The sequence below is a fragment of the Ciconia boyciana genome, chromosome 4 (genome assembly GCF_034638445.1).
Source record: "Ciconia boyciana chromosome 4, ASM3463844v1, whole genome shotgun sequence".
Taxonomy (NCBI): Eukaryota; Metazoa; Chordata; class Aves; order Ciconiiformes; family Ciconiidae; genus Ciconia; species Ciconia boyciana.
This window is the reverse complement of record NC_132937.1, coordinates 48,314,666-48,330,639: the sequence shown is the minus strand read 5'-3', so window position 1 is coordinate 48,330,639 and position 15,974 is coordinate 48,314,666. Positions and strand designations below refer to the sequence as shown.

General features: G+C 39.3%; 1 protein-coding gene across 7 annotated transcripts in view; it reads left to right on the top strand.

The window, feature by feature from the left end:
* The window catches only part of BRD10 (bromodomain containing 10), a 52,360-nt gene extending 36,974 nt beyond the window's left edge, over positions 1-15,386 (top strand). For 2 of the 7 annotated variants that reach the window (XM_072859003.1, XM_072859006.1), the window contains 4 exons: positions 255-387; positions 4,746-4,861; positions 8,596-8,783; positions 10,981-15,385. In XM_072859003.1, the coding sequence (XP_072715104.1) occupies positions 255-387; positions 4,746-4,861; positions 8,596-8,783; positions 10,981-14,618 (4,075 nt within the window). In that variant the 3' untranslated portion in view covers positions 14,619-15,385. Of the gene's footprint in view, positions 1-254; positions 388-4,745; positions 4,862-8,595; positions 8,784-10,980 lie in introns of all 7 variants that reach the window. The other 5 variants (XM_072859002.1, XM_072859001.1, XM_072858999.1 and 2 more) reach the window with 4 other exon arrangements.
* Positions 15,387-15,974: the final 588 nt, after the last annotated feature.

Sequence of the window (15,974 nt, the reverse complement as noted above, 5' to 3'; positions counted from 1 at the left end):
AATACAAGATAGTGACTTTCAGGAACCTTTACTGTAGAAGATAACTCTAATCATTTTAAAAATGAAAACACTTTCAATTATAGATGTGTTTGTATACTATGAATACATAATCTCATCATGCATTCTTACTCAGTCAAAACTGCCATTGAAGTAAGTGTCTGAAATTCTAGTATCTGGCCCATAAATTGGTTAATAAGAACATTCAATATCAATCCATATCTGAATTGAAAAAGTTATTGATCTCTTTTCTTTAGGTATCTGATGTCCAAAGCAGCTGCAGATCACCAACTCCCTCTCTGTGTGACATCACTAGAAAACGCTAGACTGGTGATGTCACACATACAACAGAACCCCGCTGCAGAATGGAGCAGGCCTATTAAGGGTAAGGTAAGTTTTCTCCCTCCACCACCACCCCTTTTCAACAATATTGCATGGTTTTATAAGATTTCTAATTTTTTTTATTTTATGTCCCTGGGATATAAAGTAAAGATTAAAGAAAATCTTATAAAACTGCATAATATTGTGGTTGTGTGTGTGTGTGTTTATTTAAAAACAAAACAACAACTCCCTTATAAAGTTCAGTCCTTACCCCATATATCTGTATCCTGGCTCCAATCTGCTTTGGGGTTCCATGATGAGTATGCCAGAATAGTGTATGTTGGGGCATCACGGAGAGTGGAGTCAGCATTTCCTGGCTGCTCTGGATGTCAGAAACCTTATTTTAAAGGTAAGTTTTCGGCTGAGAATGTGTTGAATGTCTCTGTTTATATGGAAACATTCAGCACATTTCTAAAATGTATTTTTATTGTGTTTGCATTTTTAAAATTTACTTGTAACTTAACACAGCTGAAAGTCACATTTTATACTTGTCCTCTGTCTAGGCCTTTTTTCTCTTTTGTTCTGTTGCTAATACCTTACATTGTGTTTCCAGAAGAAAATAGTGTTTTGTTTGTCACTACCTGAAACAAGATAGTAACTAGAAGTCAGATCCAAGGTATAGAAGAAGTGAAACTGGGAATGTGAATTACAGACCATATAAGAACATAACTCAGTACACACCCAAGTTAGGTACTGGATATTTCTATTTAAATAATCAGGAATGCAGGGTCTTATCAAACTTAGAATTAGCTCAAGTAAATTGAAGGGGAAGAGTTTCTTCACACGTCTATTAAAAGCAAGCTCTTCAGTGATAGAGAAAGACTGGTGTTTGCCTCTAAAGTACTGTCTTGGGTTGATGTAGCTGGATAATTTTTGTTCACGTCTACTAATAAAATCCTGCTGGATTTCATAAACACCAGAAGGCAGTGCATCCAGATCTCCATTTCTACAGACCCCTTGTTGACGAGAGGACTGAACTACAGGACTGTAATAGCTATTCCTTTGTACTGACCCTGCTGTTCCACTAAACCACTCCTCATGGAATTTTCTGAACAGCTATATTTTGATTACTTTGAGTGGAACAGTCATGGCTACTCTGCTGTGGTCAGTTCCTTCTGTGCCATCAGGTGTTGCATTCCATTTATTTGTTAATCCCATAACACATCAGGTTATACCAAGAGGCTGTTATCTTTCATCATAAGAAACCCTGCAGTCAGTGGTTGAGAGGGGCATTTGAAGGTCTCCCCACCTTGAAGCAGGACTATTGTCAGTGCTGCACTAAGTCATCTGTGACCTGACTAGCTGAGTTCTGAAAACAAGAAAGAAAGAATGGAGATTCAACAGCTTCTCTGCACAACCTGTTCTAATGCCATATGTTTCTGATGAAAATATACATTCTAAGGTCCAGCCTGAACCTCCTAAGCTTCAGTTTGTATCTGTTCTCCTGCTTTATGTCATTTGGTATTACTGAGAAGAGTTTGCAACACAGACATTTGTAAAGGCAAGTTTATAATCTGTAGAAATTAGTAGACAGCTATGTAATGCTGAAGTTAGGGAGTTAAGTCATAGCTTTATCAGTTATTGATTTGCCTTTTTTTTTTCCCCTGGAAAAAACAGAAGACTGTGTTAGAGAATGAAATTGCGTAGGAAACGTAATGCTAGATTTTGTAGTGATGTGTCTTAAGGTTACAGTTATTTTTTGTTTATGTCCCTTCCTTTTTACGATTTTAATATTTAAGGAATAATAGATAATTTGTGTAACATCTGGGCTTTGCAGAAATCTTATGTGTTTGCACAAGAAAACCAACTGAACCACAATAATTTAAAAGATAAGGATCTTCCCCTCCACCCCCCAGTCATTTTTGGCCCATATTAGTTCTGTGTCCTGTTTCTGAGGAAAGAAAATTCTTCTCATGGCTTAAATCTGTGTATGTTTCTACTAACAGGTTTATTGTCAACTCCTAAACCCCAGTAAGAAAAATGAGTAATTGGGATACTTCATTTACATTTATAATGGGAGATAATTCATTTACATTTTTTAAAATTATGTTGCTGTAATATTTGCATTAAAATTATTTGGAAGCAAATTTGGAGTTTTCTAGAGGTTATATCCATAGGACACTATTTTTGTTAAAAACTAGCTCTAGAATTTGGGGGACAGGGGATTGGTTATTTTTTTGTTCATTTTTGTAAACAAGGAAAAAAGTGACTTGTATTTGTTCTTCTCTGAAGTGTTAATGAAGGCAGTAAAGTCTTGAAGTCTGCTCTTGACTAAGCCTTCTACTTGTGTCTGGCTATTCAATGCATGATACAGTTATCACTTCAAAGTTTACTCAGTGGTCAGCTGATATTTATCTGGCTCATAAATACTCTTTTTTTCTACCTAAGCCAAGATTTTAGCCTTATTTAAAGATAAATGAGTCTCAGAAATTAATAATTTCTTGTTGGTTTTAGCCTGTAGTAATTTTTCATATCTTTTTAATACTACATTTTCACACATCCCATTCTTTGCTATATCAAATGCACATACAGCATTTCTGTATCCTGATAGTAGTGGCATTGTTTATTTTTGCCATTTTGATTTTTGTTTTGATACAATCCACTAATACTGTGTAGTATATTAATTCATCCTTTTAAAGCTGTCTGTGAAACGTTTTGTATATCTTACAGGAAAGATAAATCTGTGCACATAATGTTCTTTTATATGTTAGCAATTAATTCTGTTGACTGCTAACATTAGGAGGTGATACCAAATGTCTTGGTAGGCTACAATATACACAAGAGCTGTTTTCTGTTGCAGTGCTCAGTGTCAGGTTTTGTGCTGCAGTGCATTACATGTGCAAATATAGCCACACATGAAAGACATTAGAGTACAGTTTGCTGGCTTGTCTGTGTGCTCAACACTAACCATTATTTCCTACTTAAATTTCCTACTTAAAATCTTTGCTTTTGTAATTTTAATTGAATAAAGGAGTAGCTATGTTGTTTCATTATGCATCATGTAAATGATTATCCGTAAAAAATAGATATCTGCTCTTCAAACAGGCATTCAGCCTGACTGATCTTGCTGTGCATTGGAGAGATCTGCTGAAATGTAGAGAAAGGAATTATTCCAAAAATCCATAGAAAAATCATTATTGTAAACTGATGAAAGGCAGCCATGTCAAGCTTTATCCAGCTTTTCCTGCCCTACATTTCTTGGTGTGCTGGACCACAGGAAGCTGTGAAGGATATGAGCTCTGTCAAAAGCTAAATATTGTATATGAAATAAATAAGTTCCCAAGTCTTGCTTCTTTTTCTTGCAGGACTATAGTCTCTTTACTGTCTTACATCCTCTCTGACAAGTCAAGAGATAAAATCCTCATTTACATAAAATGCACAGAATTAGTAGAGTGGCAGAAGTACTAGAATATACCACATCTTTTTTTGTAGCTGTTACATATATATGCATTGTTCTGTCTTTTATGTAATAAACGAGAGAATAAAGTTCTGGGAAGAAATACTTATAAGGGGTATCTAAGAGTGTTAAGAGATGTGGTCTGCAGCATTATGGCCACCATGGTTATGCTGTATATATGTATATACATGCTAATTGTCATTTCCCAATGTCTTTTATCCTCATTCAGCCTTTCCAGATTTATTAAAACATGAATTCTTCATGGAAGATAATAAGATTACATATATCAGTTTGGAAAATAAAACTATTTTTAACTACACATTTAAGTTAAAACTTAAAGCTTTTATGTTGGAAAACTGGTCTCTGCTGCGTAGTCTGTTACTTCATAAATGACCAATTTGCAAACTTTTCTTTTAAAAAAACTTTATCTAGAACTTTGAATAAAATACAAAAATGTCATGCAAAAACTGTGTGTTTTTTATCTCTGAAAATTGTAGTAAATTGTTTTTGCTAATAATAATAATATATATTATATCACTTATGTTAAATGAGATTTTGGTAAGACTTTCTGTAGAACTTTTATCTCTAACTATTAAAAGTGTACATACCTGGTTGGCTTCCATGACCTGAATGGATTATTACCTATGTTAGTTACTCATTTAAGTAATTTTAAACACATGGTGTGTTCATAGCATTCTGCTTCAGTTTTAAGTTTGACCTGTAAAAAGTGAACATCCTTGCAGTATTGCTTTTTTAACTAGGACATTATGTCTCTATTGTATAAAAATAAGTAGAAGTATTAATGTCGTACATAGTTTAAGGGTAGATATAACTGTGAAACTTACTAATATTTTCTTCCAGTTATATTCCTCATATGCTGTATTAGTGTACCAGGATTATTGTAGTACTAATACAATATAACAAGATTCAGGTCTAATGCAATGTAAATAAATTGTATTTATGTTTGCAGGGAAGATGGTACCACCGGAAGCAAGCAGTAAAGGAATTGCATGGTACGTTGATACGACTGCTTAATGAACTGTTACCATGGGAACCAAAGCTAATGAAAGCATTTCAAAGAAACAGGTAATTAGCTGCTCTTTTTTTAACAATAGTGCATAGGAGGGAAAACAGAACAAAATTCACCTTTTAAAAACTAATCAATAAGTTGGCTTCTCAAATAAATTAAATGAAAATACTTTGAGGAGAGGAGTGAGGTACTGGCAGTGCTTTAGTTGGAAGAATTATTTTATGTTCCAGACTTAATGTCTCTAAATAAAGTTGAGTTTAAGCCGCTAATACTTTTTTCCTCTAAAATGGTCTAGAATCCTTAAGTGTGCCTATCAATAGCTGTATCACAATCCAGCTAGGATTTGTATTGCCGTTTACTTAGTTAAGAGGTGCTGAAAACCTCTATCTAGAAAACTAGACCAGGGCTTCTTAGAATACTTTGTCAGACTATTTACTGTCTAAAGCTACCTAAATTTGTTGTTAACAAATTCTCCACAAAGCAATTCTTAAAACATTGTTTTGAGGTCTTTGTAACCCTGTAAATTTGAAATGCATCTGGAATGAGGTGTGTCAGAGAAATATCAGTGAAGCGGTGACTGATTTAAATCTAGTAAGGGCAAGTATTAGTAGCAGTGAAGATGCTACCCAGATTATAAATCCTGGAGAGATTGGATGTTGACTTGGTATCATTGTGCCTTGAAGCTTGGTGCTGTTGTTGTCTGTTAGCCATACAGCTGTTGCTATAATCATACCTTAGTTTTGCCACATAGATATTTAAAAAGCAAGTAACGATTAGAAGCTTGAACGTAAAGTTAGGCAGCTGCTTACATGCTGAGTGTGAAGGAAGCAACTTGCACAGTTACATGGTGCAGAACTAATTCTGAAGAGTGTAAAAGGTATTATGTTTAAAAAAACCAACACCATAGCACCAAAGACAGTAAACAGAACTACTGAGATTTGGTTCCTTAGTAGCTCATTTTATGGATATCATGCATGAATTGAAATCCTTATTTGGAAATCTAGGGTGTTGTTGAACATTTAGCTTTAAATAATGGACCAAAATAAAAGTTTTGCTTTTTTCTACTCCTTTCTGTTCAAGTTTCTGTTCATTTTCCTTAGCTGTTCATTTCTTCCTGTCTGTAGCAATTCAGACTCCTTTTGGAAACCTGGCAGATAGTAATACTTATTAGAAAGCATTTCAATTGCCAGTATATGGGGTTTCCAGTTTTATCCTTTATGTAAGTTCTGCTGTGGAATGGTTTAGTGCCCAGTATTAGTTCTTGTTTATTAAATGTGGTTATAGAATACAGAAGTGGAACTGTCATGTAAAGTGTGTAGAAGTACTATATATAAAGGTGTGCCTGATATGAGTAAATTTTAGTCTGGAACTGGGTGGCTGAGGTCTTACATGTATGTGCGCTGGTAGCTAGAGAAGCATGCCCTTAGAGTGGAGGATAATTTCTGAGATTAACTTAACTCATATTTCTCAGGGTGTATGTTTTAGGCTGTAACCCTAGTTTATTCAGGAATGCTATCCTAGGTATTTCCATGAAATAACTGTTTGGACAGACACATTAGTATACCAGGGAACAGCTCCAGCTGAAAAACAACCTTTACAAATCGCGGGGAGGAAAGAGAGATGGGTAGGGGGAGGCTAGATCAATGTCTTGGTCTTGTTCCTTATGCAGCTGCTAGGCAGCTGTGTAGCACCAGTGACAGTGGTGAAGAAAGGTATCATGTGAAATGCAAAAAGCAACTGAGTAAAGATTGCTTATGCTGGTGTAAACAGCAGCACCACAAGTCTAGTTGCAGTTGCAGTGCCTATAGGGTGTCTCAGCCACCTGCTAACATCTACTAATTGAATGACAGTGTTGGCCTTCTAGGTTGTCAAGGGCTGGGCAGAGCTCTTTCCTTCTGTGCAAGACCTCAATATGGAATAAGAGTCTGGAGTTTTCCTTCCTTCCTTTCTTGTTGTCTTCAATTCGTAGGAACACTCTTTATGATAAAAATCCCTTTTTTCCCCCTTCTGAAAGGTCCTCTGGTCTTTTCAGAATTATGACAGAGTATAATATTGAATGGTGTTTGAGTAGCAGCAAGGTTTAAAAGGAAAGGTTACTCGTGCCCACTGATCACATCTGTTCACTGGCCCCACAGCAGAAGTTCCTCAAAAAGAAAAAAGGAAATTCCCATACAGAACTTTAGTATAGTAGTGGTTCCCTAATGTCCTCCTATGGTTCCCTAGTATCCCTCTGTAGTTCTTCCGCACCTAAACTTCAAGCTCAACATCCTAATGACAGAGTTGAAGTATCATCCGCACTACATCTTCATACAGACTTCAAGGTTGCCTTCTCTCAGTGAGAGTGTCACAGCTGTGAGTAAACTATTAGGTCTTACTGACCCTGACCAGCCTCACCTGGGCCTCCATCCACATCACCTGCCCATGGGCCCAGGATCCTCATTTCAGGTGATTCTACAGCCTTCAGTCTCTGCTGTAGGAATGCCAGTTTCCAGCTCAACTACAGCAGTTACCCTGCCTGGCCCTGGGTCCTGTTGATCTGGACTGGCCCTCAGACTGCCCTTGGACCTGCATTGTCACTGTGGACCTGCCCAGAAATCACTCGACTGGATCCTGACCCTGGCAGCCATCACTGGACCTGGTCCTGATCTGAAACTGTGAATTGACTTCCCAGCTTGACTTCAGACCTGCCTCAGCACCAGGAGCTTGCCTGTTGATCTGGGCTCTTGGTTGAACTCAGTTACCACCCCTAGGCCTGCCCTGCTCCCTCGTTCAGGGGTGGTGGGATGATGTCCTGGCTGGTGAGGTGCGTGCCTTGCCAGCTGTGACATCATGCTTGGCTCCTCCCTCTCCATCCCTTAGAGAGCAGCTGGCCATTGCTGCACTCAATGCAAACAACTGTTATTTTAACGCATAAGAATGGGTAAATTTAAGATCTTATTCTTACTGTCATAAGGGTTAGATCCAGACTGGAGTCTAGATTCTGTTGCACACAAGGTGCTAATTGCTATAATCCTACTTATTCGTTTGCTAAATAATCCTCCTGGATATTGTGTTGGTTACCACCAGCTGAATCTTGTAGTTCACTGTATTTGTACACTAAAATACCCCATAGATCTCATCTAAACAATAGTTTAGAAGAAGGGACAATGGAAATGTGTAGCAGTTTAGGAGTATCAAGGTAAGTGAATGTGTTTCTGAACAGTGTTCAAATGAGTAAAGTGGCTATGTATTTCCATCTTTAGTGGAATTCTTTAGTGGAGTGTGAGCCTATGGAAATGACAGTGGCAGCTGTTCTAATGGCCCATAGATAGGAAAGTTTTCTTAAAAGAGAAAGTTACATTACCGTCCCATAGCTGGGCCAAAAGCGTGATGCATTTAAGAAAAACAGGATTTACTTAATTCTCTAGTTGGGGTTGCCTTCAGAGGAAAGAGTAGGCTTGTTACAGTTCATACACAAGTCCATACAGGTACATTTGTCACAATGCAAGATGAAGAAAGAAATAGAAGATGGATGCAGTAAAACAGTGATGATCATATTTGACTCAGTCTTTTTGCCTGTTGTTAGAGGGCTCAATGACATAGTATGCAGTTTTGGTGAGGGAAGGGACATTACTGTCACTTTACATTTTCTGGGTTTCAGAGACTTGCAGACAGAGCTACCCTGTGATTTTTTTGAAGGGTACAGGCAATTAATTCTACACCAACTTTTTGTATGGCAGCAAATACAAATTTAAAAAAAAAGTTTAAAATTGTGTCATTCTTTAGTAAAGTTAGTTTTGTTATTTTCAAGGTCTAGATTGAAGAAGGACTATGATGACTTTAAAAGACATCCAGACCATGATAAATTTACCAGAGAATTGTGGAGTAATGATGAAAGTGAAGTTGATTCTGGCAAAGATTCTTTTGCAGTAGTATGCAATAAATCTTCAGAGTCTGCAGAACATGTGGAAGTTCCCAAAAAAGATCACCTAGACAATGGTAAGCATTTACTGGAATTTGATAGCTTGAACTTGATTCAGGAGCTTAATTTTTCCATGTGAGCTTGTGTCCTACTTTTTACCTTAACTACTACTGTGATAATATTGAAATAGCTTGTGATGTATGTCTGACGGATGTGACTAGAAGACAGCAGACATGACCAAGGTGAAGATTCTGATTAATGCAAGTTTTTGCCATTTTTGTGCTTAACTATTTCTGTGATAACATAGTAGGCCTGATTGGAATTTATGCTTATGGTGGGTTAACCTTGGCTGGCTGCCAGACACCCACCCAGCCAGTCTGTCACTCCCCTTGCTTAGCAAGACAGGGAGAGAAAATAAGATGGGAAAGCCCAGGGGTCAAGATACAGACAAGGAGCTCACTCACCAGTTACCGTCACAGGCAAAATAGACTCACTTGGGGAAAATTAATTTTATTTATTGCCAATTAAAAATAGAGTAGGATGGTGAGAAACAAAGCCAAAAACTAAAACATCTGCCCCCCCCCCCCTTCTTCCCAGGCTCAGCTTCATTCCCAGTTCTTCTACATCCTCCCCTGTCAAGTGACACGGGGGGATGGGGATTGGAGGTTGAGCTAACTTCATAACACTTCATCTCTGCTGCTCCATCCTCACACTTTTGTCCTGCTCCAGTGTGGGGTCCCTCCCATGGGATGCAGTCCTTTATGAACTGCTCCAGCATGGGTCCTCTCCACAGGTTAGAGTCCTTCAGGATAAGACTGCTCCGGTGTGGATCCCCCATACGCCACAGTTCCTGTCAGGAGCCTGCTCCAGTGTGGGCTCTCCATGGGCTGCAGCTTCCTTCAGGGTATATTCGCCTGCTCTGTGGAATGAGGTCCTCAACAGGCTGCAGTGTAGATACCTGCTCCAGCATGGTCCTCCATGGGAGGGTTTCAGCCTGCTTCACCATGGTCTTCACAGGTTGCAGGGGAATCCATTGCACTGCCTGGAGCACCTCTTTCCCCTTCTTCTTTACTGACCTTGGTGTCTACAGGGTTGTTTCTCCTACATTTTTTCTTCACTCCTCTGTCACACTCTTCTGCACAGCATTTTCCTTGAGGCATCACCAGCCTGGCTGACAGGCTCAGCCATGTCCTGCAGTGTATCTGTTTTGGAGCCAGCTGTGTCTGGCACAGGGCAGCTCCTGGCCTCTCCTCACAGAGACCCCCCTGCAGCCCTGCACTGCCAAAACCTTGCCAAAACCTCAGTGTATGGCCCCTCTATCCACCCGGCACCCCTGCCTGCATCCTGGGCCCTCCTATCCACTTCACGTATCTCCTGCTCGCTGACTGGTCCAGTTCGATGCTCAGTATGAAACATGTGGCACTCACGCCCTTGTCCCACAGCCACCCCCCTGTCACAAGTCCGCCTGATACGCTAGCCCAGACCCCAGGCCCCACTGCTCACCAACTTGAAGTATGCCAGTGAATACACACACACTGCCCCCACACACACTGGATTTGGGGAAGATACAGACACTCATGCCCCAGCAGCCGGCACCAGGCACACAAGCTGTGACCTCATGCTCTGTCCTTGCAGAGGTCCATTGTCCGTGCTCCCCTTTCCTCTGCACATCCCTTCATGGGTTTGTATAGCTCTACTGATTCCCTCACCCCTCCCAGCCCAGCGTCTAGGATCTCCCCTGGTTTACAGTCATATCGGTTGCAAAGTCCAAGTTAATCTTCCTGGAAGAGGCATCTGCAGTTTCTTGATAACCCATCAGTTGGTGTGATCGGTGAGGTTGTTCCTTGTCATTGTCTCCTTGTTTGTTTTGTTAGATCTGTGTCTCTGTATTTTTTTTTTCTGGCTTCTCCCTGTTTCCCAATTGACCAGGTCCTTGATGAGAGAACCTTGCAGGAATAAACATTCTCACACTCTAATATGCCTTCATCAATTACTATGAATGACCAGGTTTGGTTTTCCTCACTGTCATACATACTGGTCAGGTTTGTGTGCCTCTATGTTCTTGTTTATTACTTCCTCCTTTCCTTATTATCTCCGTTTTGCATGGAAAAAGGTCCTTGACCAGATGCCCTTAAAGAAGCAGACATTCTCCTTCCACATATCCTTACACTTGCAAACTAGCATTTTGCCTTTAGCTAAAGACTGTAACATTGTTATATATCGGTATCAGTTGCAAATGTGTAAAACACAATTTCTGTTTTAATATCCTTGCAGGTGAAATGAAACTATTAGAGATGAATTTACCTGCAGGAAAAAACAGAATTCTGAAAAAAGAATCAGCTTCTAAAGAAATGCAGAAGACATTGCCCAAATGTGTTAAACGACAGTCCAAGCAAAATAGTTGTCTGGATCAGAGCACTAATGAGCTTTCACCAAGGAAGAAAGCTAAGCTGAGCACTAATGAAGCTGTGGTCCAGAGTTCAGAAAGTAGCCTGCAGCCAGATAGTTGTTTGACTGAGCTGAAACAATTTGAAGGGTCAACTCTAAAATCATTTTCCTTGACAGATCCTGCAACATCAGTATCAAACTTTCTGAAAGGGACCAAACCCATCCAGGCCTTGCTTGCCAAGAATACTGGGAACAAAGTGACCTTAACAAGTCAACTGTCACCTCCCCCAGGCATAAATGTATCTACTTCTGAAAAGCCAGTTTTATCGCCTTTGGAATCATCACTGATAAAACCAGCATTGCCCTGCCAGACCAGTTCAAAGACTCCTTTACAAATGGTATATAAAATGCCAAATGGCCACTGTGTACCAATAGACCTTCACAACAGCTCTGTGAAAATTCAAATGCAACCTGTGATTGACCCTAAAACTGGAGAAAAAGTCATGCAACAAGTTCTTATTTTACCTAAGAATTTTCTTATTCAGCAGAAGGAAGGAAAAATTGTGTCCAAGGACATTCAGACACTACAACAAAAATCATCTGAGCTGTACTGTACAACTTTACCAGAAATACCAAATGTCAGTGTTTCTTTAACACCTGTTCTGGTAACAGGCCCTGCAAATGCTACCACTCAGTCACCTAGTACAATTTTTGACAAGAATATTACCCACTTGTCACAAGTGACTGGTCCAATGAACACTGCACAACCATTGCCTGCTGTAACTTCAGCAGGTAATTTATTATCATCATCAACTAAGGTGAGCCAAACTGAAACTGACAAAATCAAGACTACAGTTTCAACTGCCACATTTTCTGTGTCTTTGACTTCACCTACTCTTTCCACAGCTAGCCAGTCTTTGATATCAGCAACAGCATTAAGTGGGTTTACAAACACTGCTTCTGCTTGTCATAGTCTTGCATCACAGCAGACAATTGACTCCTTTGAAACTAGGCAAGAGCTGAAGACGGTGTGTATAAGAGAATCACAATCTATTCTGGTCACAACACGAGGTGGAAACACGGGGATTGTTAAAGTGCGAACAAACTCAGACCAGATTTCACCTAGTAGTTTATCTTCTAGTTCAGTTTTCACTTACGCACCTCAACTTCAGGCCTTTCTTGTGCCAAAAACCACAGCATTATCATGCTCTACTCTTCCATCTGTAGCAACAGCCATGTCTGGTCTCCCACATATTGGACAATCATCTCTTTCTGGATTTGCCCCCTCAACAACTGCTTCTGTTAACATACCAGCTTTCCCAGCTGATTTTACCCAGGCAATGGAGAAAAACATCAAATTCACATTACAGCAGCCTGCTGTTGGGGGCACTTTGGGTCAAGTAATAGAGAACTCCTGCTATGTGTCCTCTCCTCCTTTATCCTCCATTTCATTAGCTAGCAATTTGATGTCAGCAACTCCAAACAGTCCTGTTAGTGTGACTAGCATTGGACAAAATAACACTGTCATAACTACCACTTCTTCTGTGCAACAACAAAGTGATACTAAAACAAATCCTTTTATACAATCTGAGTCTAATTCAGGAACAAATGGAGATTTAATCAGTGGTACCCCAGTCCAGAAGCTTACATTAGTCACAAATCCACCTATTTTATCACCCTGTGGGGCATCAGGAGTCAGTATTATACCCTCTCCGGTATCCACTGGTGTTAATGCTCAGAAGTTGGTTTTCATTAACACACAAATTGCCAATGGCCCATCAACCACCAGTCTAGTTGCAGAGTCATTCAAACATAACCTTCCTTCTTCCCTAAGCAAAACCTTTGTTAGTGCCACAGAGCAACCACAGTTGGTTCTGATTCCATCTACAGTACCACCACTAAGAATAAATTCATCACCAACTATTGCTCAAGTAAAAGATGTGAAAATTGGACTAAATATAGGTCAAACCATTGTAAATACTAAAGGCAATGCACAACAGCCTCCACATGTTAATATATTGCACTCTTCCATTTCTAAGGGAGAAGACAAAAAGAGTGTGGGCTTGGCGCTATCTTTGACAAGTAGTAGTACTTTGGTTCCTGTTCCAAGTTTTGTGAGTCAAAGTGCTGTGTCATCTAATGAATCTGTATGTGTTGCAACAAAAGCTGAAAATGCCTTTACAGTAACAACAGCAAATGCATGTGTAGAATCTGTTTCAGTAACATCAACTGGGATGTCTTCTGGGACACGGCCCACTGTCTTGGTTGGTGGAAATGATCCCTCAACAATAAGGCCAATTCTGGGTAATCGACTGTGTACGTCAAATATTGGAAGTACTGTGGGTATATCAACTGTGAAAACAGGACATCTTGCTTCATCTGTGCTGATTTCAACAACACAACCAACAGTATCTCCTCAAAACTTAGCATCTGCTTTGCAATTTCCAGTCATTAGCTTGCCTGGATCTGTAGCCAACCCCCACAAAGTGTTACATACAGTTCCTCAGTTGGCAGCAGTTCCAGCTCCTCCTCCAGTACCAAAAAGCCAGTTGCCCACACTGCTTCAGTTTCAATCACCAGGAGTTTCAGCTGCTGTGCCAAGTAATGCAGGTAATCACAAACCTCAGAGTGTGTTGCCCCCTCCATCACAAAATACAGGTAAAGTCATTAGTTTTCCCAGTTTTTCTTCCCTACAATGCCAGCAGGTGCCTGTCAGTACAGAGAAACAAAGTCATGCTTACACTTGTGCTTCTACCATTCAGATGTCTGCAGCTTCACCAACTGTAACAAGCCAGGCAGGAGGTCAGTTGAATGAACCTTGCATTCAACAGAAAATAGTCATTAACACCTGTATGCCTTTGGCACCTGGAACTCAGATAATGATTAATGGTACTCGTTTTGTTGTTCCACCACAAGGCCTTGGAGCTGGCAGCCATGTTCTTCTTCTCTCTTGCAATACAAAACAGACTCCTTCTTTAACTATTAACCATGGTCAAGAGGGTCAAGGTGTACCAATTGTTAATCCAGTAACCTCAAAAATCATGCTAGCACCAAGTAATTCATTAAGTTGGCAAATATCAAAACATCCTTTGAAAAGCTCTACAAAAATTGTGAACTCTTTTGGATCTGCAGATGCTTTACCCGTCGTACATGCAACACCCCAGATATTTAGTACTCCAGCTAGCTCATGTACTCCACTGTCTCCAGCAACACTGTCTGTGTCTTCAGTGATAAAATCTCCTGTTAATGTTATAGCTACATCTTCTGTGGTTTCTGCTGTTCATCCTCCGAACTCTCATTTACCAAGCAATGCTTCAGTGTTTCACTTAGACACTTCTATCAAAAAACTGTTGGTCAGTCCAGAGGGAGCCATTTTGAATGCTATAAATACTCCAACATCAAAAGTTTCTTCCCTGTCTTCATCACTGCCTCCTGTTGTTGTGTCCACAAGCAGAAATCCTTCCACTGTTGTCCCTGCATCTCAGTCATCTTGCCTTGATAAACCTGACAAAGCTGCATCCTGAATTTACCGCAAATGAGCCACTTTGAAATTTTGGGGCATTCTTCTGACTTTGGAAGTTGTAACTATTGAATAATTTCTTACCTTGTTTGAAACTGTTGATTTACTCAAAATTACTTAAGATTACAGTTCTTTCCTGTTTACCTGTGGGACTTAGGAGGAAGAAAAATTTATTTAGTTTGTCAGAGAGAAGTTTTCCGAGAGTTGTTTAGTAAAAAGGTCAGAAATGACCAATGAGTTCATTAAACATTTTAGTTTGGAGAAATCTAGCCTTTTGCATATGTTCCATCTTACAGTATGGACTGTTTGCCAGTGTGTTTATGACAGTATATATATCTCCTTTTTATTTGTCAAATTTATTTTTGATCTGTTTCTGTAAAAAAAAAATATTTATGCATTGTAAAAATGCAGTCTATGGTATAGAATTGTACATATTCATTAATTCCTAACAATCTGTACTAAACTATATGTACAAAGAACTATGCTGTCTTATTTATGTTTTGTTTACATAATGTATAGTTTTTTAAGTATTTTAGTAACTTTGGACCAGTGTACTGTTTAGCAATGATGCAGAAGAATCTGCATATAATAAATCAAGTTGCTGTACTGCTTTGTGTTGGCAATAGTTTAAAAATGTGTATATCTGTTACACCATGGCAGAATACATATATATACATCTTCCTACTTAATGCAGATGCATCTCGGCTTTTGGAATATAGTAGAATGAAATTATTTAATCTCTTCTGCTCTTCTTTGTGGTTTACATTTCATATGATTTGATAGGAGTTGGAGGGAAGGCCATCTTGTTGATCCTCCTGGTACAGGGCAGGATAACTCATACTTCATCTATTCTTAATGTTTTGTTATATTGTCTAAAATCTCCAGTGATGTGGTAAGGCTAGAAATAGTTTCCCAGACACGAGTCTAAGTCACACTGGTTGCTGTTCAGGACTGCCATGTTTTGTCATAAAGCTCATAGATCTGTTGAACAGTTCATTATTCTCTTTTTCACAGCCTTGTATGCATTTCCTCATATCTGGTAATTGTAACAAGGTCACTCTTTAATCTTCTGTCTAGCCATAACAAGCTACCCATTTTTCTCACCAGTCGTGCTTTCTAGATCTGTATTTTTTTCTTTAGCTTTTAATTGGTCTGTCTGGAAGGATAGTGCTAAAACATCCCACAGTATTAAAGGAGGCCTTATTAGTGCTTTGAGTGGGAATAATTCACATATTACATAAACCTTCCCTTTTTATGTAGTGTATTCAATATTTGTTGGCTTAGGTTCAGCTTTTGGTCTGATAAAACCCTTGGGTTATTTTCTGCAGATCAGCTGAGTTCACCAGTGCCTGCTGCAGTG